Below are 23,487 nucleotides of genomic sequence, written 5' to 3' on the forward strand. Positions count from 1 at the left end.
GCATGCTGGCACTTGAGGAACCACAAGTGCCAGCATGCCCAAACACCCAGGGTGAACTATATCCTGTAGTGCACCAATGTAAATAAAAGACACCCCTTGTTAAAAACCACATTTTATTAAAAAATAAAAAAAACATTGTATTAAAATAATAATAATAATATCATCTCTGGCGATTTGTGTTGATTTTAAAACCCTTATCTCTCCCATATTAAAAAGTCAGACTCATAGGAGATTAAAAACAAACTTGTCTGAGTTTGAATTCAAAATCGACAGATACAACACGCTGCTTTCTTTAGGCAAGATTGGCAAACACATCACTGTTGCACAGCAGGGCAAAGTTAATATAACAGGATGCATAATGAAAGTTTAAATAAACCATCTTTTGTTGTAGAGGGACAAAAATGATTATGAATTTTCTTACGGGGGACAATTTATTTTAATAATTAATTAGTGGCCCAAATGTAATTATAAAATGTAGGTGGGATTTTTTTGTCTTTTCTAACAGTGGCTTACTATTTTGTCAGCAGTGAGGCAATACGTATATTTTTATGATATGATAAAGTTTCCTGGTGGGGACACCATTAAAAGTACAAATTTGAGGCACTACAAGTGTCAGCAAGCAGCACCCCTTCAAGTTGCTGTTCCTCCATGCTTCCAGCACACATTCTCCCAGTCTGATATTCCACACACAAATGGTCCAGGGTCAGGTAAGGTTTGGTTAGGTTTAAATTAGGGACCAAGGGGCTATTCTTCACGAACTAAATCCCACCCAAACCTAACCTGACCATGTAAAAGGCAGATATTCAGCACAATAGAAGTGTCTTTTCTTGTAGAGTATCTTTCCACTTAAGTTTACACACCTGTGTAGAAATTGGAGCAGGCACTGACTAAAATCTCGTCCCCAAACACACTTGAAGAGGAACATGCATTCCTCTAATGGTGAGCTGCAAAAAATATTGTTTTGTTTATTTTCTCAGATGTGTAGTGTCTCAATAAATACAATTTTCATGGATCACTCAAAACTGAAAGCTCCTGTAGCAGATGAACCCAAAATAAAACTTTGGAAATGTATTATCAACAGTTTGAACAATTTTTAAAATGTTTTTCAAAAATTAAAAAATATGGCCCTTTGAGAAAATTAAAAATTTTGATTTTGAAAATGCTATGTTTTTAATATTTATTGAAACATAATGCTTTGTTATATATGAAAGCCCATAAAAAGAGGTTTAAAATGAGATCTTGCTCAACTCTCTAGCTCAAACAGATGGGCTATAAACGCAATTTAAAAAAACATAAAAAAATGTCAGCTTTAAAAGGCATATAACTTCAAAACTAGTGTATATATCAGCCTAAGATTTTTGGGGGGTTCTTTACATTTATTATACCAATTTTAAATGAAATTAGAGAATGTAAGGTAGATTTTTTTCTAAAATTGTGTTTATTTTATGTGCAATGAACCTGTTAGAAATCATATGGTATGTATTTTATCTGTGTAGGTATTTTCCCCATGTCGGTATTTAGAGTGTCAGTATTTTCACCAGTACAGGACATAGTCCTAACAGTTACGTTCCAATGTTGTGTAATGCATCTGTAGAAAGACCTTACTTACAAGCCCTAGGTGCAAGTGTGCAAATGGAGTCTATTGATGCAGTACAATATGTGCTTTCTGGCATTTAAAATATTGCAGTCAGTAGTGCGCTCATGTTATGAGCTTTGTGTCTAACCCATTAAGGGTAGCCTTATTATGTAACAAGCACTCTGGTGAGGATTGTGGGGTAAATGAGTGGGTTTAGACTCACCAGCTTCAGTTAAACTAGGACTGCTGTGTTGAGTTTTGAAAAAACGTCTTTCCCTTTTGTTTAATAGACCCTTGCTGGTTACGAATGGCTGTAGTGGATCTGATGGCCTCTTAAATGAGGCTTCTTAGATGGCTATACTCCTTCAGGCCGAATCCGGGCAGTCTTCCTTCCAGCCATATGGGCCCAGTTCTTGAATGGGCTTTCGATGTAGTATACTGGCTGAGTTGTTCTGGCTGTGTTCTTATACTAGGTTAAACAGGGCAATCCATTTTCCAGTGGTGCTATTGGCAACAGTAAACAGGTCACCTTCTTCAAGGTTTAAGATCTATGAAGTTTTATGGCCACGTCTCTGGTGTCAGAGTATATGTGTAGTTTACCTGAAGCCTGTGCACTAAAATAACTTAATGCAGGGGGACGTGGCTTGGCGTCCAATATGGCCGGTCAGGTTTGCTAACTGTCCTGCTAGGAATTAACCTCCTCCTTAACCCATCGAGCCCGCATCTGACTCTATTGGAGTATACACACTATAAATAGACGGCGGAGATTCCATAATATATCCCGTTTGTGTTATTTCGGGTTTTGGTAGCCCTGGAGGCTTGCAATCTAACTTTATTTGCAGACTCGTGCTTTTGGTGCAAAAACAGTCCGCTGGATCTACTGCCATTACTTCTGCCAATATCATTGTGCACCTGTGTCGCTCCTGCTGCTCGGGACCTGCGGACCCCACCTCTATACTGTGCCGCTCACGGAGAATTCAGGTCGCGAGTAGTGGCGACTGCTGATCAGGGCCTAGTATTCGGGCCGGAGGTGCTCCGGCTGGTGTTAATGAGTCTACCTCATATCACCTGCAATTAGTTGCTGGAGTCCTCTGAAGTCCTCTGTTTTGTCTTCAGTGAGTGCTGAAAACTGTGACTGCTGATCGGGGTGCTTGCTCCAACCAGCATTATCCGCCCAAGTTTCAGCACTGCTCCCCTACAGTTGGACGCCGCGGCTGTGAGGGTTTCTTGGATACGGAGTCTTGCTGCACGTCATCACTCAGATACAGTGACCACAGGTTAGCTACTGGGAACCGCTTTTTCTCACAAGACTTCTTGCACTGCTGACTGGGAGATAAGTCTCTGGGCCCTAATATTCCCCTGCCCGCTGACAGCTTCAGGGTTTTGGCATCACTTAATCATCCCCCATTCTATATCACGCTAGAGACCCCGGTTGCCGGCTTCTTCATCCTAGTGACTTTCACTAATCTGCCTAAAGGTGACAGTCTCTGGGAGTTCTTTCTGATGCACTGTCTGTTTTCCATGGTCAGCTAAATACTACATACATAACATTCATCTATATAGTGGTCACCCACATTCTAAAGTACTGATAACTGCTCCCACTACGGAGAGCCTCAATCACAGTTCATTTATTCAGCTTCTCATTCTCTGGATACAAAATCTGTATGCACCTTCTCATTAGGCTCCATTTTTACTTCTGCTATAGTTCTATTAACTCCCTATTCTTGGGCAATTTCCATTTGCCCTCATGTTGTCCCCGTCTCATGGGCTTGTAACTTTCCTACCTCTGGATGACCACTTAACTACGATGTGACACTTCATTTTGTCCTGTGCGTGGCCCACTATTTGTTGCAACATTATATGTATACCTAACTAGCCGTGTTCACTCTTAATCTCTCTACACTCTTTATGAGCATGCCATAGAACAGGAGACCTGGCTCTCAATCACTTGTAAAATATTTTACACCGAGTCACTCCACCTCGTCCAAGAAAATGACTTCAACCTCTCTACAGGGTAGTGATTCAGAGATGGATACCATAGGACAGGTTTGGCTAACCTGTGACACTTCAGGTATTGCGAAACTACAAGTCCCAGCATCATTCCAGCAATAAGCTGTTATATATTGGCAAAGCATGCTGGGGCTTGTAGTTTCACAACACCTGGAGTGCCACAGCTTAGACAAGCCTGCCATAGAAGACCCATCAGCTCATTATACCAAAGTAGACATCGCTGCTCTCCTCTCTGAAATGAGACATTAAACAGATCAAAGATGAGGTGACCAAAGCCATGTCCAATCTCTCCTCTTAAGTTGCCGATATTGTAAATCTAGTTGATAACTTGGAGAGGTCTCAAGAAGAAATGATCCAATTCCAAAAATTATCGGAACAAGAATTAATTTCTATACGTAATAGTCTTCAGTTCCTTGCTAATAAGCAGGAACATGCTGAAAACAGAGGCAGGTGTAACAATCTTAGAATTTGTAATATCCCAGAGACTGCTAAGGGACCACAACTTGAGGATTATTTTCTCCGTCTCTTCCGTATGCTAGCCCCTTCCTTTTCCGATGATTTATGTCTGTTAGATAGGGCCCACCGGGCACTCTGTTCCCGCTCACAAGAAGCCGACTCCCCGAGGGATGTCATTCTTCGCCTACATTATTATTATTATTATTATTATTATTAAGCGAAGGGACAAATTTTTCGAGAGATGAGAAGATGCCCGGAGATTTCTGTGGACGGGATTAAGATTTTCCTATTCCAAGATTTGGCCCCTTCTACTTTGCTCAAACAGAGAGAGTTGAAAGATGTGACTCAAATCCTTAGGGACCATAACATAAAATACAGATGGGGCTTCCCCTTCGCCCTCTTTGTCCAGAGAGGGGAGAGTGTTGCTTGCTAAATCCCTGGAGGAGACTTGCTCTTTGCTGCTAACACTGAATTTCCCCGACTGCTTTGTTATCGACAGAGTGGTCCTCTGAGCATGGTGCCGCCCCTCTACCACAGCGAGCTCCTAGGCAAGTGTGGCATTCCACCTCCTCCAAGAAGGCCAATCCTCCTATCACCTGAAGTAGGCCTGGCTGTCCTATATTGACTGCATCTCCCATTCTTGCAGCCTCCTATTGCCACTTGTTCGAGTGCCTTCAACCTTATACAACCACTGGACTCTCATGTTTGTTATGCTTTGGCCTGTTTGTGTTTTTTTCCTCATTGTTTTATCTCTGCAGGTTTTCTGATCGTCTTGGATAGCTGCAATTCATCATTACGATTGTCTACTACATCACCCGAGTCACTCCACCTCAAGATCAAGCTCTCCAGGACTCTCCCTTAATGATGTCCTTATCTGCTCATCTATAGAGGAGTCTACAGCTCCTATATTTATTTTGTGTATACGATATACACTTCGTTTAACCTAGTTTGGTATTGTTGATTTTAGTGATGTTACATAAGGCACTGATGTTCCACTATATTGTTGTATCATTATTTCATGTTTCTGGTCCTTCCACGAACTATGGACCTTTTAGGTTGCTACACTTCTCTACCACACCTGGTGGATGCCGGGGCCACACTACCCCCTTCTGGTCTTTAGGACCAGCCTCGGACACCTTCGTCTAAAAAGCCATCTTTTTTCCTGGGTCCGACCTCTCGGGCTGCTCATATCTATGACCCTGGCCCTCACTTCCTTACCTTCATCTACTCTCTCCTGACCCCATCTGGACCGTTCTTCTGGGCTCCTGGTGGCCTGACCACCTTTCCTTTCCTTCTCTCTGCTTTATTAGTTTAAATCCATCCCCATGGTTATCAAAATCTTAACGCTTAATGTAAAAGGGCTGAACTGTCCACGGAAGAGATCCACTCTTTCATACTATTAGGCAGCTAAAGGCGACATAGTGTTCTTACATAGTGTTCTCACTTCTCTGGCCCCCGCCATCCTGAACTTAAATCTAGACACTAGCCTTGCTCTTACCATGCCTGTAACCCAGTCCGAAAGATAAAGGGGTTTGCTATTCTTATAGTTAAACATCTTAGAAACAGTCTCTAATGAGATTAGGGACCCAGAGGGGCGTTTTAGTCTCTTGATAGGTGACCTTAACAACTTTCCTTACACTCTTCTAAATGTTTATGCTCAACACGAACCAAGCTTAATTTTTCCGTTCCATAGCTGATCTATTATCTCTGCACCGGGCAGGTATAGTTTTGACGGGTGACTTTAATGCTACCCTAGTGTCACGGTTCCTCGTCACAATACTGCGACAGGAGTGGTAAGGAACGGTAACCAGCCTGGAACTAATACAACTCCCAGTAAGGCGCGGAGTCTAACAAGGGAGAGGTATTCGCCAGGGACCAGCCGCAAGGCGGTTTGGACTAAGCTGCACCCCCTTGCAGGTCGCGGCCCCTACTGGAAGCGACCAGTTGATATATGAGAAATATAAGCCACAAAAGTATCGGGTTACTCATGAATAGCTTAGATGAGTTAAGAAATGTAGCCAGCAGATAGAGGAGGACCCGAGGAAGCAAGAGTGTCAGCTCTCCGCACGACTGTTTACCACTGGAGTGGCGGCAGGAATTCAATACAGCAGTCAGCAAGATACACGGGTGGAGATGATGAATTGCAGGGTGTAGCCGGCAGGTTATGTAGAAACACGAAAAGGTGCAGAAGAGTGTCAGCTCTGCGGACAACTGTTTACCCACTGGAGCGGCGGCAGGATTTCTATGCAGCAGTCGGCAGACTACAGGGATGATGGAACTGCTGTACAGCCAATAGATAGTCAGCTCTTTGGACGAGACGCAGACTTGGAGCCAGGAACCCATGGAAGGTACATGAAGATCAGGCACTGAGGACAGGTAGGAGGTCTCTTTTAAACTTTGGAGCCAAAACTCCTAACCAATAGGAAGAGGGACAGCTTTATTGGCAGACCCGTAAAGATGACGGTGCCCAGCACGGACCGAGCGGACAGCAGAAGGTAAGTAAGCAGGGGATCGGGTATATGACCCGATTCCCCGGCACGTGATACCTAGACAACCACCTGGACAGATCCTCACCTCCCCCTCAATCCGCCACTATGAGATAAATGCCGACCCATCCATCTCCCCCATGCTCCTCCGCGATACCCACAAAGCTGGTTTCCATGGCAGTCCGATTAGAGCAGATACACACGCTAAAAAAGTGAAAACTCAGAAGTTTCCAAACGTGTGGCCAGCCTAGACAGACTTCATAAAACCTCGGGTCTGCCACAGGACTATGCTAAAACTTGTAGCTGCAAGGAGGGAGTTAAATCTTTTCCTCTCTACTAGAGAAGAAAATTTTCTTAAATATCTAAATCAATTATTTTATGAAAAAGTTGACAAAGCGGAGAAATTATTGGCTGATATTTAAACTTTCCCAAGACAATGTATGCTGTATCAAATCTCACTCAGGTAGTATTATTCAGGATCCAAACCAAATAACAGAGGAAGTTAGGTTTTATAGTAAACTTTATAACATTTCAGTTTCACATGGCTCTTCTCTGGCCTTGGAGGAAACCTCTAAGTAGTTTCTTTCCCAATGCCGCCTGCCCAGACTCCTGCCAGCCACAATCCGGCAATTGAGGGCAGACTTTACAGTACAAAAAATCTCTGACATTATAAAAATTTGAAATCAAACAAAGCGCCGGGTCCTGATGGCTTCACAACTCTATATTATAAAACCTATAACAAGCTCCTCTCACCTTATCTTGCTGACTTGTAGAATGGCTCCTTCTCAAACGAAGCTCTGATCCACAAAGACCAGGGCCTCATACCAGGCCGTCAGGCACATGATAATACCAGAAGAATTGTTAGCCTCATAGATTATACGAACGGGGTGATCTCTACTCCAATCTCAATCACCAAAGGCACTCGTCAGGGTGCCCTCCCTCCCCCCTGATCTTTGCTCTTGTGATTGAGCCCCTGGCAGTCAATATTCGCTTCTCCCCAGACATCAAAGGTATTGTGGTCGGCTCCGAAGAACATAAACTTAGCTTATTTGCAGATGACATTAACCTCTCCCCACACCTCACTCCCAAATCTGTTTTCCACTCTTGCAGCTTATGGTTACAAGATCAACCTAAGACTGAGTCCTTCGCTCTCCATATACCACCTCCAACCTTAGGTCTCCTTAAAAGTAACTAACTTTTGCTGGCAGCATTCTAAATTAAAATATCTGGGGCTCTATATTACTTCCCATTACAAATCCTGATATACAGAAAACTTCCTCTCTATAATTAAATCAATTAAATTAGATCTGCTCTGGTGGCAAAAACTACTCATCTCCTGACAGGATAGGATAGTCGCCCTCAAGATGAATATCCTGCCCCGTTTGCATTATCTTTTTCAAAATTTTTGGGTGCAGGTACCTAGATCCATCCTAATCCAATATAATTAGTTCTCTCAATTCGTGTGGCAGCATAAACTCACTAGCTTCACTACTTTGCGTAGAGCGACGACTAGCGGCGGCAGGGGATTTCCGGACATCCGCTTATACTATATTGCTACTCACCTGAGCCAGGCTGTGACGTGGTTTACAAAATGCCAAGACCCTCGGTGGACTGATCTGGAGGCCTCTTGCTGCTCTTGCTACAATGTTGACTCCCTTCCTAAACCTGAAATAACAAGATCTTTAACCCTCCTGAAATCCTTGTGTAGGCACTCGCCTCTGCAAAGAAGGATTACTTCCACACTGTATGGCCTCCTTATCTCCTCCAAACAAACCAACACAGACCACCAGATGAAGACAATTGGGCAACAATTAGAAATAGTCTCCAAGACATCCATCTTATCCCTTGTCAAGGAAAATGCATACAAAATATATTATTGCTGGTACCCGATCCCCACCAGTATGAAAAGAATCTATGGTTCCACCTCTGACTTATGTTGGATTGGTTGTTGGGAACAGGGGTCCTTTCTCCGCATCTGATGGTCCTGCCCACAAATCGCCTTTCTAAGAGGATCTTGTTGCTCTCATTAGCGATGTTTCTACCGTTCAGGTCTCCAAATGTCTATGGTCATTTCTCCTTGGCTACCCTATTGAGGTTCTAGATAATTATGCAGACAAATTGTCCGTTCAGATCCTCAACACAGCCAGATGTCTAGTTGCAAAGTATTGGAAACATACTGATCCCCCTCTAGACAGCAACTACTTAATGAAAAACTGGTATCTGCCATCTATGAAAAAAATCTCTGCATATCTAAATAAGAAAACCCACAAATTCTCCCAAATTTGGGGTGACTGGTTCCTTTATAATGGTACTTCCGGGTCTGCACAATCACCTGACCTTCCTCAGAGTGTCTCAGTCCTCTTCCTGTGAGTGCTGCGGAATTAGTGGCTCTATATAAATAAATGATGATTGATCCTAGTCTCTCTCTCTGGCTGTGTGTGTATGTCTATATTAGGCAATTTAGATTGTAAGCTCCAATGGGGCAGGGACTGATGTGAATGAGTTCTCTGTACAGCGCTGCGGAATTAGTGGCGCTATATAAATAAATGATGATGATGATGATGTGATTGATAGGTAGTAGATTACACACCGCATATTGTCACTGGGCCACCAGGAGTCCCAGATTCGGTCTCAACCCTCCCCTTCCCCCTTATTCCACCCTTTCTCTTTCCTACTTCTCCCCTACCTTCTATATACATCATCATACTGTTATACTCCTTTCCAACGTCTATTTTCAGTTTTTCGCTACTATATATGTTCACACTATGCAATCATTCTAATAAAATTTGGTCTCTCATCTTGCCTTTAGTGATAGATATCACCTGTTTATATTACCCTTTGACCATGTCAGTTGTTTGTGTTTTATGTGACGAAACTTAATAAAGTCTGTAAAAAAAATTAAAAATAAAAAGAAGTTAATGCAGTAATTGATAGACCACTCATCCTTATATTTATGGAATCCTTTAATACCAGAAAATGAATCACAAAATGCAAACCATAGAATTATAAACTTGTGAGCCTCACAGCAAATTATTTGAAGGGATACTGGGTATATTGTAGAAAAACAATTTGATAAATTTCAGCATGATTTCGTAAAGGATCAGTTATTGCCTAACATACATAATTCGTTTTTATGAGGAGGCAAGTTTCAATCTGGATCTTGGCGGTGCCGTTAATGTGATATATTTGGTTTTAAAGCAGCAATACCACATAACTTTTTTTGTCCCTTAATTAGCAAGTTAAATATCTTTTAAGCATGAATTTGTGATCATCAATTACGTATAAAAAAAACCACCAACATAAGAAAAAAGAGGATTTTTGTACTTGCGTTAAATCCGTTTCTTTGATTCCGTTTGGGGGACACTGCTTACCATGGGTTGTGGAGGGGAGCACGGGAGTTGGCACCTAGCTAGTTAAGTTTAGCACTGCTGACAGACCCCTCCCCTCTACAATCCCCCTGCCTCTTCCTCTTCAGTTAATTAAAAAGCCCCAAGGAGAAAAGGCCAATCAACCAAGAGCACACAGAGGAAAAGAAGAAGGGAGGGATCGCAGTGTCCCCCAGACGGAATCAGAGAAACGGATTTAACGCAAGTACAAAAATCCTCTTTTCTCTATCATCCAGTCTGGGGGACACTGCTTACCATGGGGACGTTCTAAAGCAGCCCCCTAAGGGTGGGACCGCTCTGAAAGCCCCGCTCGTAGAGCACTAAGAGCGAAATTTGCATCCGCGGATGCGAATACATTAAACTGATAGAATTTGGTAAAGGTGTGGACAGAAGACCAGGTGGCTACCCTGCAAATCTGGTCCGCAGAAGCCCCGTTTCTCGCTGCCCACGACGCCCCTACCGATCTGGTGGAATGGGCCGTAAGTCTCTCTGACACAGGCCGGTTAGCCCTTAAGTAAGCCTGCTTAATGGTTGCCATGATCCATCTTGCAATGGACTGTTTTGAGGCTGGCCAGCCTCTTTTGTTAGAATCATAAAGGACAAACAGAGAATCTGTACGTCTAACCTGAGAAGTTCTTTTGACATAAATACGGAGTGCCCTAACCACGTCTAACTTTTCCATAGACTGCAGATCAGAATGAGAAGTCGATGAAAAGACCGGAACCACAATTTCCTGGTTCAAATGGAAAGCCGAAACTACTTTTGGAACAAAGGGAGAGTTCTTAATACCGCTCTGTCCTCGTGAAAAAACAGATATGGCTCCCGGCAAGACAGAGCTCCCAATTCTGAAACGCTACGTGCAGATGCAATAGCTAAAAGAGAGACGACCTTCCAGGTCAGACATCTAAAATCTGCCGCAAGTTAGGGCTCAAAAGGGGGCCCTTTAAGCATATCCAGTACCAGGTTAAGATCCCATGGTGCTGTAGGCGGAACGTAGGGAGGCTGAATATGTAAGACTCCTTGAAGAAAAGTCTTGACGTCTGGCAAATCCGCTAACCTCAGGTGAAAGAAAACTGAAAGCGCTAATACCTGAACTCTTAAGGAACCTAAACGGAGCCCTGCTTCCAGCCCATCCTGAAGAAAAGCCAATAAGCGAGGGAGACGAAAAGAAGACGTGTCACAGGACTTATTTTCGCACCATCTGATATAGGCTCGCCAAATACGGTAATAGATGCGAGCTGAAACCGGTTTTCGAGCTCGCAGCAGAGTGTTTACTACACTGGAGCCATGCCGTTCAACTGAGCTGAGGTAAGTTCTGGTGACGAAAGGGACCTTGCAGAAGATTGCCTCGCGACGGAAGACGATGTGCTTGTCCTACCGCCATGGAGATTATGTCCGCGTACCACACTCGACGCGGCCATGCAGGTGCTATCAGAATTACCGGCAGACTGCTCTGCCTCACTCGTCTGAGTACTCGAGGAAGCATGGGAATCGGGAGAAACAGATATCCCAACCTGAAATCCCAGGACATGGTCATCACGTCCACCGCTACGGGGTCTCTTGCCCTTGCGCAAAACCTGTGAATCTTTTTGTTGTGTCTGGAGGCCATGAGATCTATATCTGGAAGACCCCACCTCTGAACTAGACTGAAATACTTCCGGATGGAGGGACCACTCCCCAGGCATCATCGCATTGCAACTGAGGTAATCAGCCTCCTAATTCCTTATTCCTGGAATGAATACTGCCGAGATTGCTGGAACATACTATTCTGCCCAAAGAAATATCTGAGCTGCAACTCGCATTGCAGCTGCACTCCTGGTTCCTCCCTGTCTGTTGACATATGCCACAGCCGTGGCATTGTCGGACTAAACTCTGACTGGGTGGCCCTGAAGGAGAGTCTGGGCCCCTCGAAGAGCTAAAAGAATTGCCTTCAACTCCAACGTGTTGATTGACAAGGGTGATTCCTGAACTGATCAAAGCCCCTGGAGACGGAGATGCAGGACTACCGCCCCCCAACCTCTCAGGCTGGCGTCTGTTGTGGCTATGATCCATGACCATGGAGCAAAAGACCTGCCCACCGACATGTGATCCGGAGTCAGCCACCACTGAAGCGATTCTCTCGCCCCCGGAGACAGCGAGATCCTCTGGAGATTCAAACGTAGGTGGGATCCTGACCATTTTGTCAACAGATCCCACTGGAAGCATCGAGAATAAGCCCGACTGAAGGGGATCGACTCGAGGGATCGTCTCGAAGGAGGCCACCATCTTTCCAAGCAGCCGCATGCACAAATGAATTGAGGGACTGGGAGAGGACAAGACCTGAGATGTTATACTCCAAATCGAACTGATCTCCGCAGGAACACCTTCTGCTGACTGGTGTCCATGATGAGTCCTAGGAAGACAATGCGTTGGCACGGAACCACCTGGGATTTCTTTAAGTTTATCAGCCACCCATGGCTCTCGAGGACCGCTATGGTGAGGGGCAAGTGCTGATGTAAGCAAAACTCTGAGGAGGATTTGATGAGCAGATTGTCTAGGTAGGGCACGACCTGAACTCCCTTTAAGTGAAGACAGGCTGCCATCACGACATGATCTTCGTGAAGACCCTTGGAGCTGTGGAAAGGCCGAAGGGAAGGGCCCGAAACTGACAGTGGGAGGCCCCCACTGTGAATCTTAGGAGGGACTAATGACCGCTCCAAATGGGAACGTGGGGGTATGCGTCCTTTATGTCTATGGACGCCATAAACTGATCCTTCTCTAAGCCGTTTATTACCGTCCTCAGGGATTCCATCCGAAATTTGTCCAGTCGTAAGTGCATATTGAGGTTCTTTAGGTTTAGAATGGGTCGAAAGGATCCGTCCGGTTTCTTGACCATATAAAGATTTGAATAAAATCCCTTTCCTTTCTGGTTGTCTGGGACCCTGCAAATGACTCTATGCGAAAGAAGAGAGGCGACACAGGCCTGTATTGCCTGTCGTCTTTGTGGATCTCGGGGTAGTGGGGTTACAAAGAAACAATGTGGTACCGGACCCAGCAGGTCTATCCTGTACCCCCTTGATATAATGCCCCGAATCCAAGGGTCTTGGGATGACGCTGCCCACTGTTCCTGAAAAAGAGACAGACATCCCCCCACTTGCGCCACCTCCTGGAGAATAGAGTGGCAGTCAGGACGCAGGCTTCTCCTGAGTCTTGGAGGCCTGACGCCTAGCTGCAAATGAGGACCTGCCTCTGACAGAGGCGCCTCGAGCATTCGGCTGCCTACCTCTAAATGACTGTCCCCTAGGCAAGGAGGTTCCTCAAAAGGGCTGGCGAAAGGAGCTAAACCGCAGGGCCCGGCCCCTACTTGTGTGTACCGGCAAAGAAGTGCTTTTGCCCCCCCATTGCCTGTGAAATCATAGTATCTAATTCCGGGCCGAACAAACCTGCTGCTGAAAAGGGAATGGTTTCAAGGGATTTTTTTTAGATTCTGAATCCCCATCCCAGGATTTCAGCCATAACATTCTTCTTGCTGAAATTGACGCAGCTTGAATAGAGGAGGACACAGACGCTGTGCTCTGAGCCGCCTCATAAAGGTACCCCGATGCCTCTTTCAAATGTAAAGCTAGGGGAAGTAATTCTGAGTCCTGTAAGGCCTCTTCCAGTTGTTCTGCCCATGCTTCCATGGCTTTAGCAACCCAAGCTGAAGCAAATGTGGGTCTGAAGGAAGAACCCGCTTCTACAAAAATAGATTTTAACTGAGATTCCACTCTGCGGTCAGTGGCATCTTGCAGAATTGCTGTGCCCGGGACTGATAGGAGAGTGTGTCGGGCCAAACGGGCTACTGGAGTATCTACTTTAGGGATTCCCTCCCAGCGAGCCACTGCCTCCTCCTGCAAAGGATACAGGGAAGATAATCTCCTTGGAACAGAGAACATTTTATCAGGCCGATTCCAGGCTTCCTCTGCAATATCGCTGAGTTCTACCGAAGGGGGAAACTGAATAACCTTCCTTTTGGCCTTCTTAAAAAGACTTCTGTCTCTAGGACTAGGATCCTCCATTTCTGGGAGGTCCAACGCCTGTCTCACTGCTAAAACCAAATCATCAATAAACTGATATTTAGTGACTTCTTCCTGTTCCAATGGTTGAACCTAGTCAGGGTCAAAATTTGTTTCCCTTTCCTCTTCTGAAAATCCCTCAGAATCTGAAAGGACCACAAGAGGATTAGCAGATCTAATCCGCTTTCTTTTAGCAGGGGGCAAGTCTGAGGATTCAAGTAACTGGTTTAGTCTGTCTAAACTCTTTATAAATGCTGAGGACCATGCAGGTTCTGTGGGAACAGGGGGCTGGTCCGTAAGCATAGAGGAAGGTCCTGCTATAGCCGTTCCAGTAGAAACTGTGGCAGCAGGGAGCCCCAAGGGTTGCTACACTTGTCAGTAACTGAGTAGATTGAGAGATCATCTGTGCTAAAGAGGAAACCGTCTGTGTCAGGGAAGCCACCTAGGCCGGTTCCTCCGTCAGTGGGGCTGGAATGGGCTGGGTTTGCACAGAGGGGGCCCCTCCTTCGCAGTCAGAGCAGAGCGCCAACGGGTCCTTCTGCCCACATGGTAATTTAACCTTACATCTAGAACATGTAAAATATTTAGCCATAGGGCCTTTTCCCTTATCTGACATTTTACAAAGGAAAAGCACACCAAACACACTAGATAAAGAGAGATTGAGAGAGACAGAGCAAGCAACAAGTAATCAACTTCTCTGTAATAAAAGTTGTACTTGTACGTGTATAACAGACAGTGTGATATTTGGGCAAGTAAGAGAACCACAAAATAACCCTTACTAGCCTTCCTCTTTAAATCACAAAATACAGTTTGCTTGTAAATGGTTAAAGAAATGTTTTGGTATGTAGCCAAAAGGGCCACACAGGGGAGAAGTCCACAGCAGTGTCTTGGTGCCTGCTCCCTCCAAGATAAGTTCCTTCCCGGGCTTCTCTGGCGCCAGAAGACCAGACTGTACCACTTGTGCTGAAGAGCAGGGGAGCTCTGTGTACTAGTTCCGCCTCTTCCGGCATTCTTGTCTCTTTTTTTTTTCTTTTTTTTAAAGGGAACTTATCTTCTCGGCAGAGTTATGGAGACCTTTAAAAAAGAGGTCTCCTGCAGTGTTAGATACCCCGATGCCCCCTCCTTTTTTTCTGAGGGGGGATCTTGGTATGGCCCCCGATCTCTTCTCCTTCCTGCTGTTCCTACACGGACCGATGACGTCAGACATGGCCGCCGGCAAGGTATTCCGATCCCCGGCGCTCTATGCCTGCAGTGGCAGCGCTGGTTATCGGGGGAGCCTCTGAGAGTGACAGCGGTCCGTGAGACCGCTTGTCACTCTGCGATCTGACCACCAATGCTCTGAAATTGAGAGCAGTCTGCTCCCTCTGACAGAGCCCGGTCCTTGCTGCCTCGTTTCTGGGAGTGTGCTCTCTATAATAGAACACACTCCCAGCTCTGCCCCAAAAACCTATCTAATGCTATAAAATAAAAATTTTATAAAACTGAAGTTAATGAAAAATAATAAAATAGATATAACTAGCTGAAAGAAAAAACCTGTCCAACTTCTTTGGGCACCTAGAAAAAACTGAAGAGGAAGAGGCAGGGGGATTGTAGAGGGGAGGGGTCTGTCAGCAGTGCTAAACTTAACTAGCTAGGTGCCAACTCCCGTGCTCCCCTCCACAACCCATGGTAAGCAGTGTCCCCCAGACTGGATGAAAGATAAATGTTCTTTACTGTAAGGGTGGAAAAGCTATGGAATTCCTTATCACATGAGGTGGTAGTATTACATTCATTAACAGAGCTCAACAATGTATTGGATGTCTTTCTTATAAAAAATGGTAATCAGTTCTGTAGCTATTATTAGTAGAGGAGATTATGGGGATGATTGATCCATGAAATTTATATTTTGGGGGTCAAGAAGTAAATTTTCACATATTAGGCTATTGTGGCAACTGTGACACTGATTTTTATTTATGATTTACTTTGGATAAATACAATTATAGATTATGCTGTGCGGTGAAGATGTTATAGTTAAGTTGGGCACCTGCAGTTTTATAATACTTTAAATGAAGTTAATTTTTAGATGGGTAGTCTCTAAATATACTTTCCAAGCAATGAGGTAACAGACTCAAAAGGTTATCTCAAAATTAATAAACTATTCTTTTAATTTAATGTGGGAGCAAAGGGCTTTAAAAAGTTTCCATTATCTATCTCCCTCAACAGGATGCCAATCTGGAAGGTATAGATGCAGAAAGGCCTTTTCTGACGAAGTTGTATTGTGTTTGCTGAATGATAGCACTGACATCAAACTGTTAGTGCACTCTGTTTTTATATCTTTGTGCAATCCAGTCAAGATGAATCTTTGACATTAAATTACTCATTTCTTATGTCAAATTTTATCTAAATTAACATAAATTAATATGAATATATAAATTACATGTGACAATCATATTGTTATGCTATTTTTGGTTTGTATATTCTAAGCTTTTATGTAATCTGTCCTGTATGTAGCATTATTATAAAACCCATATATATTTATTAATGAATAAATATTTATTTATACAAGTGCAAAAACACTCTGCAAGTCCTTTACAATTGGCTTACCTAGCATCTGTCCTATAAAGCGGATACAAATTCTTTCATCATTTGCCAAAAATCCAATAACTGTGGAAGTTTTGTTTTCTAAGAACATATAAAAGCTAGACAGTACATACTTCTTACGAATAACCTAGGTAAATAAGAAAATAGCAAATGTATTAAACAATTCCATCATCATGGCATGAGTATGTTCATGTTTCTCCATTGATTTTTTTACATGTTGAATGTATCAGTATATATAATTTGAAAAACACATTATTTCACATAATGAAAACTTTGCTCTACCTATGGGGTTTTCTTATTAACACTGGGCTAACTATCAATATGCATTGCTGAAAATCGCAGCGATACATAATGAGATACTCGTGTAATTTACCATGCCAGGGCATATTTTTTTAGATTAGCCATTAAACCTGCCTGTCACAGGGACTAAAAAAACAACACAAAGACAATTAAGATGCGAGTTCCATTGTTCAATACAGATGACAATACCATCAAGATAAGCGATCATAATTTTAGGGAGGCTGTAAGACTTGGTCCATCTGGCGCTGTAAAGATGCAGATGCACCATGAAGTTCGAAGGGCATAGTCACAAATTGATGCAAATCAGCTCCTCGATCAGCTCTATCTGTCAATAATCTTTTGCAAGATCGATGGTTAAAATATACTTGGTTGACTCAACCTGATCGAGGAGTTCATCCACCTGTTGCATTTGGTACGCATCAAGTTTCAAACCCAAATTCATCTTGCGGAAATCCATTCGGAAGTGGGTACTTGCGTCAGATTTGGGGAAAAGTACAATAGGGCTACACCATTCATTAGTGGACTCTTCTATGACACCTAAGCGTAACATGTAAAATACTTCCTTTATCATCTGTTCTCGTTTTCCCCTAGTGAGTCTGTATGGCCTTTAATGGACCACCAGTCTCATGCCAAATTAAATTGGCCCTCCCCGGCACATCTCAGAACACTCCTGGAAACTCAGTCACCTGGACCTTTAAGGAACCTTTTTTGTCCCGAAGTTAAAGTTGGTTCACAGGCATCCTCATGCACCTACTGGGTGCTTAAGAAGTACCCAAGAACCAAGATCAATGTAAGCCGTACAAGTTTGTAAAAAGTTTCTGCTCTTTCCAGGCTTTTCTCAAGTTTCCGAGTGTCAGTTTGAGAGATTTCATGGTTAATATCCCCTTATAACTAACGGATCAATTCAAAGTGTTCTTGTCATGTAGCGAACAATTTACTCCACTGTGTGCGCAACAACAGCAAAACCTCATCACCTGGCTTAAAGACACAAATGCAAGCTTTAGGATTATAAATACACTCTATGCCAGTGGTTTCCAAACTTTTGCAGTTCGCGGCACCCTTAGAGTCACCATAATTTTTTCAAGTCACCCCTCCAAAATAATTACTGAACAGTCCTGTTTTAGAAGTAGTTGGGTCAAAAAAATGTAATATTTAGGTCAGGACGGAAATACTTATTTAGTTGTATGCAAAAATGCCCCCTCTACATCCAGACACACTGCCCTCTCTGCAACCAGTCACTCTGCCCCCTCTCACGCTGCCCCCCTCCTCTGCCCTCTGTCACGCTGTCCCCCTCCTCTGTCACGCTCCCTCTCACTCTGCCCTCTGTCACGCTGTCCCCCTCCTCTGCCCTCTGTCACGCTGTCCCCTCTCCTCTGCCCTCTGTCACGCTGTCCCCTCTCCTCTGCCCTCTGTCACGCTGTCCCCTCTCCTCTGCCCTCTGTCACGCTGTCCCCTCTCCTCTGCCCTCTGTCACGCTGCCCCCCTCCTCTGCCCTCTGTCACGCTGCCCCCCTCCTCTGCCCTGTCACGCTGCCCCCCTCCTCTGCCATCTGTCACGCTGCCCCCCTCCTCTGCCATCTGTCACACTGTCCCCCTCCTCTGCCCTCTGTCACTGTCCCCCTCCTCTGCCCCCTGTCACACTGTCCCCTCCTGTCACGCTCCCTCTCACTCTGCCCTCTGTCCTCTCTCCTCTGCCCCCTGTCACACTGTCCCCTCCTGTCAAGCTCCCTCTCACTCTGCCCTGTCACACTGTCCCCCTCCTCTGCCCTGTCACGCTGTCCCCCTCCTCTGCCCTCTGTCACGCTGCCCCCCTCCTCTGCCATCTGTCACGCTGCCCCCCTCCTCTGCCATCTGTCACACTGTCCCCCTCCTCTGCCCTCTGTCACTGTCCCCCTCCTCTGCCCCCTGTCACACTGTCCCCTCCTGTCACGCTCCCTCTCACTCTGCCCTCTGTCACGCTGTCCTCTCTCCTCTGCCCCCTGTCACACTGTCCCCTCCTGTCAAGCTCCCTCTCACTCTGCCCTGTCACACTGTCCCCCTCCTCTGCCCTGTCATGCTGCCCTCCTCCATTGCCCTCTGTCATGCTCCTCTGTCACGCTGTCCCCTTTCCTCTGGCCTCTGTCCCCCTCCTCTGCCCTCTGTCCCCCTCCTCTGCCCTCTATCACGCTGACTTCCTCCTCTACCCTCTGTCATGCTACCCTTCTCCTCTGCCCTCTGTCACGCTCCTCTGCCCTCTGTCACGCTGTCCCCCTCTGCCCTCTGTCACGCTGTCCCCTTTCCTCTGGCGTCTGTCCCCCTCCTCTGCCCGCCTCCTCTGCCCTCTGTCATGCTGACTTCCTCCTCTGCCCTCTGTCACGCTGTCCCGCTCTTCTGGCCTCTGTCACACTGTCCCCCTCCTCTGCCCTCTGTCACGTTGCCCCCCTCCTCTGCCATCTGTCACACTGTCCCCCTCCTCTGCCATCTGTCACACTGTCTCCCTCCTCTGCCCCCTGTCACACTGTCCCCTCCTGTCACGCTCCCTCTCACTCTGCCCTCTGTCACGCTGTCTTCTCTCCTCTGCCCCCTGTCACACTGTCCCCTCCTGTCACGCTCCCTCTCACTCTGCCCTGTCACACTGTCCCCCTCCTCTGCCCTGTCACACTGTCCCCCTCCTCTGCCCTCTGTCAAGCTGTCCCCCTCCTCTGCCCTCTGTCACGCTGCCCTCCTCCATTGCCCTCTGTCACGCTCCTCTGTCACCCTGTCCCCTTTCCTCTGGCCTCTGTCCCCTTTCCTCTGGCCTCTGTCGCGCTGTCCCCTTTCCTCTGTCCCCCTCCTCTGCCCTCTGTCACGCTGCCTTCCTCCTCTGCCCTGTCACGCTGTCCCCTCTCCTCTGCCCTCTGTCACACTGTCCCCTCTCCTCTGCCCTCTGTCACGCTGTCCCCCTCCTCTGCCCTCTGTCACGCTGTCCCCTTTCCTCTGGCCTGTCACGCTGTCCCCCTCCTCTGCCCTCTGTCACGCTGTCCCCTTTCCTCTGGCCTGTCACGCTGTCCCCCTCCTCTGCCCTCTGTCCCCCTCCTCTATCACACTATCCCACTCCTCTGCCCTCTGTCACACTGTCCACCTCCTCTGTCCGCTGTCACGCTACCCCCCTCCTCTGCTCTCTGTCACACTGTCCACCTCCTCTGCCCTCTGTCATGCTGCCCCCGTCCTCTGCCCTCTGTCACACTGTCCCCCTCCTATGCCCCCCTCCTCTATCACACTGTCCCCCTCCTCTGCCCTCTGTCACGCTGCCCCCCTCCTCTGCCCCCTGTCACACTGTCCCCCTTCTCTGCCCTCTGTCCCCCTCCTGTCACGCTCCCTCTCACTCTGCCCTTTGTCACGCTGTCCCCTCTCCTCTGCCCTCTGTCATGCTGCCCCCCTCCTCTGGCCTCTGTCACGCTGTCCCCTTTCCTCTGGCCTCTGTCCCCCTCCTCTGTCCTCTGTCCTCCTACTCTTCCCTCTGTCCCCCTCCTCTAGCCTCTGTCAAACTGTCCCCCTCCTCTGCTCTCTGTCACGCTGCCCCCCTCCTCTGCCCTGTCACGCTCCTCTGCCCTCTGTCACGCTGTCCCCCTCCTCTGCCGCGCTGTCCCCTTTCCTCTGGCCTCTGTCGCGCTGCCCCCCTCCTCTGCCCTGTCATGCTGCCCCCCTCCTCTGCCCTGTCACGCTGCCCCCCTCCTCTGCCCTGTCACGCTGTCCCCTTTCCTCTGGCCTCTGTCACACTGTCCCCCTCCTCTGGCCCCCTAATCTGCCCTCTGTCCCCCTCCTCTATCACACTATCCCCCTCCTCTGCCCTCTGTCAAGCTGTCCCCCTCCTCTGCCCCCTGTCAAAATGTCTCTCTCCTCTGGCCTGTCAAGCTGTCCCCTTTCGTCTGCCCTGTCACACTGTCCTCCTCCTCTGCCCTCTGTCCCCCTTCTCTGCCCCCTGTCACACTGTCCCCCTCCTCTGCCCTCTGTCACACTGTACCCCTCCTCTGCCCTCTGTCCCCTCCTGTCACACTCCCTCTCACTCTGCCCTCTGTCACGCTGTCCCCTCTCCTCTGCCCTCTGTCACGCTGTTCCCCTCCACTGGCCTCGGTCATGCTGTCCCCTTTCCTCTGGCCTCTGTCCCCCTCCTCTGCCCTCTGTCACGTTGCCCCCCTCTACCCTCTGTCACACTGCCCTCCTCTGCCCTCTGTCCCTCTCCTCTGCCCTCTGTCCCCCTCCTCTGCCCTCTGTCAAGCTGTCCCCCTCCTCTGCCCTCTGTCACGCTGCCCCCCTCCTCTGCCCTCTGTCACGCTGCCCCCCTCCTCTGCCCTCTGTCACGCAGTCCCCTCTCCTCTGCCCTCTGTCACGTTGTCCCCTCTCCTCTGCCCTCTGTCACGCTGTCACGCTCCTCTGGCCTCTGTCACACTGTCCCCATCCTCTGCCCTCTGTCACGCTTTCCCCCTCCTCTGCCCCCCGTCACTGTCCCCCTCCTCTGCCGCTGTCACACTGTCCCCCTCCTCTGCCCTCTGTCCCCTCCTGTCACGCTCCCTCTCACTCTGCCCTCTGTCACGCTGTCCCCCTCCTCTGCCCTCTGTCACGCTGTCCCCTCCTGTCACGCTCCCTCTTACTCTGCCCTCTGTCACGCTGTCCCCTTTCCTCTGCCCTCTGTCACACTGCCCTCCTCCTCTGCCACGCTGCCCCCCTCCTCTGCCCTCTGTCACGCTGCCCCCCTCCTCTGCCCTCTGTCACGCTGTCCCCTCTCCTCTGCCCTGTCACGCTGTCCCGCTCCTATGGCCTCTGTCACACTGACACCCTCCTCTGCCCTCTGTCACGCTGCCCCCCTCCTCTGCCCCATGTCACTGTCCCCCTCCTCTGCCCTCTGTCCCCCTCCTCTGCCCTCTGTCAAGCTGTCCCCCTCCTCTGCCCTCTGTCATGCTGTCCCTTTCCTCTGGCCTGTCCCCCTCCTCTGCCACGCTGCCCCCCTCCTCTGGCCTCTGTCACGCTGTCCCTTTTCCTCTGGTCTCTGTCCCCCTCCTCTGGCCTCTGTCAAACTGTACCCCTCCTCTGCCCTCTGTCACGCTGCCCCCCTCCTCTGCCCTCTGTCACGCTGCCCTCCTCCTCTGCCCTGTCACACTCCTCTGCCCTGTCACGCTGTCCCCCTCCTCTGCCCCCTGTCACACTGTCCCCTTCTGTCACGCTCCCTCTCACTCTGCCCTCTGTCACGCTGTCCCGTCTCCTCTGTTCTTTATAACGCTGCCCCCTCCTCTGCCCTGTCACGCTGCCCCCCTCCTCTGCCATCTGTCACATTGTCCCCCTCCTCTGCCCTCTGTCACTGTCCCCCTCCTCTGCCCCCTGTCACACTGTCCCCTCCTGTCACGCTCCCACTCACTCTGCCCTCTGTCCCCCTCCTCTGCCCTGTCACGCTGTCCCCCTCCTTTGACCTCTGTCCACCCCTCTGCCCTCTGTCAAGCTGTACCCCTCCTTTGCCCTGTTACGCTGCCCCCTCCTCTGCCCTCCTCCTCTGCCCTCTGTCACGCTCCTCTGCCCTCTGTCACGCTGTCCCCCTCTGCCCTCTGTCACGCTGTCCCTCTCCTCTGCCCTGTAACGCTGTCCCCCTCCTTTGCCCTCTGTTCCCCTCCTCTATCACACTGTCCCCCTCCTCTGCCCTCTGTCACGCTGCCCCCCTCCTCTGCTCTCTGTCACACTGTCCCCCTCCTCTACCCTCTGTCCCCCTCCTCTACCCTCTGTCCCCCTCCTCTGCCCCCTGTCAAAATGTCCCTCTCCTCTGGCCTCTGTCATGCTGTCCCCCTCCTCTGGCCTCTGTCCCGCTCCTCTGGCCTCTGTCACGCTGCCCCCCTCCTCTGCCCTGTCACGCTGCCCTCCTCCTCTGCCCTCTGTCACACTGTCCCTCTCCTCTGCCCTCTGTCAAGCTGTCCCCTTTCGTCTGCCCCCTGTCACACTGTCCCCCTCCTCTGCCCTCTGTCACGCTGTCCCCTCTCCTCTGCCCTCTGTCACGCTGTCCCCTTCCCTCTGGCCTCTGTCACACTATCCCCCTCCTCTGCCCTGTCACGCTGCCCCCCTCCTCTGCCCTGTCACGCTGCCCCCCTCCTCTGCCTTCTGTCACTGTCCCCCTCCTCTGCCCCCTGTCACACTGTCCCCCTCCTCTGCCCTCTGTCCCCTCCCTCTCACTCTGCCCTCTGTCACGCTGTCCCCTTTCCTCTGGCCTCTGTCACATTGTCCCCCTCCTCTGCCCTCTGTCACTGTCCCCCTCCTCTGCCCCCTGTCACACTGTCCCCTCCTGTCACGCTCCCACTCACTCTGCCCTCTGTCCCCCTCCTCTGCCCTGTCACGCTGTCCCCCTCCTTTGACCTCTGTCCACCCCTCTGCCCTCTGTCAAGCTGTACCCCTCTTTTGCCCTGTTACGCTGCCCCCTCCTCTGCCCTCTGTCAAGCTGCCCTCCTCCTCTGCCCTCTGTCACGCTCCTCTGCCCTCTGTCACGCTGTCCCTCTCCTCTGCCCTGTAACGCTGTCCCCCTCCTTTGCCCTCTGTTCCCCTCCTCTATCACACTGTCCCCCTCCTCTGCCCTCTGTCACGCTGCCCCCCTCCTCTGCTCTCTGTCACACTGTCCCCCTCCTCTACCCTCTGTCCCCCTCCTCTGCCCCCTGTCAAAATGTCCCT

At 48.6% G+C, this 23,487-nt stretch overlaps 1 protein-coding gene across 1 annotated transcript in view; it reads right to left on the bottom strand.

Moving 5' to 3' along the window:
• Positions 1–23,487, bottom strand: part of MEI1 (meiotic double-stranded break formation protein 1) — a 172,396-nt gene that overhangs the window by 102,804 nt on the left and 46,105 nt on the right. Inside the window, exon 2 of the mRNA XM_075184181.1 lies at positions 16,532–16,655. Coding sequence (XP_075040282.1) covers positions 16,532–16,655 — 124 coding nt within the window. The remainder of the gene's footprint in view (positions 1–16,531; positions 16,656–23,487) is intronic.

Source organism: Mixophyes fleayi, chromosome 8, assembly GCF_038048845.1.
Source record: "Mixophyes fleayi isolate aMixFle1 chromosome 8, aMixFle1.hap1, whole genome shotgun sequence".
NCBI lineage: Eukaryota > Metazoa > Chordata > Amphibia > Anura > Limnodynastidae > Mixophyes > Mixophyes fleayi.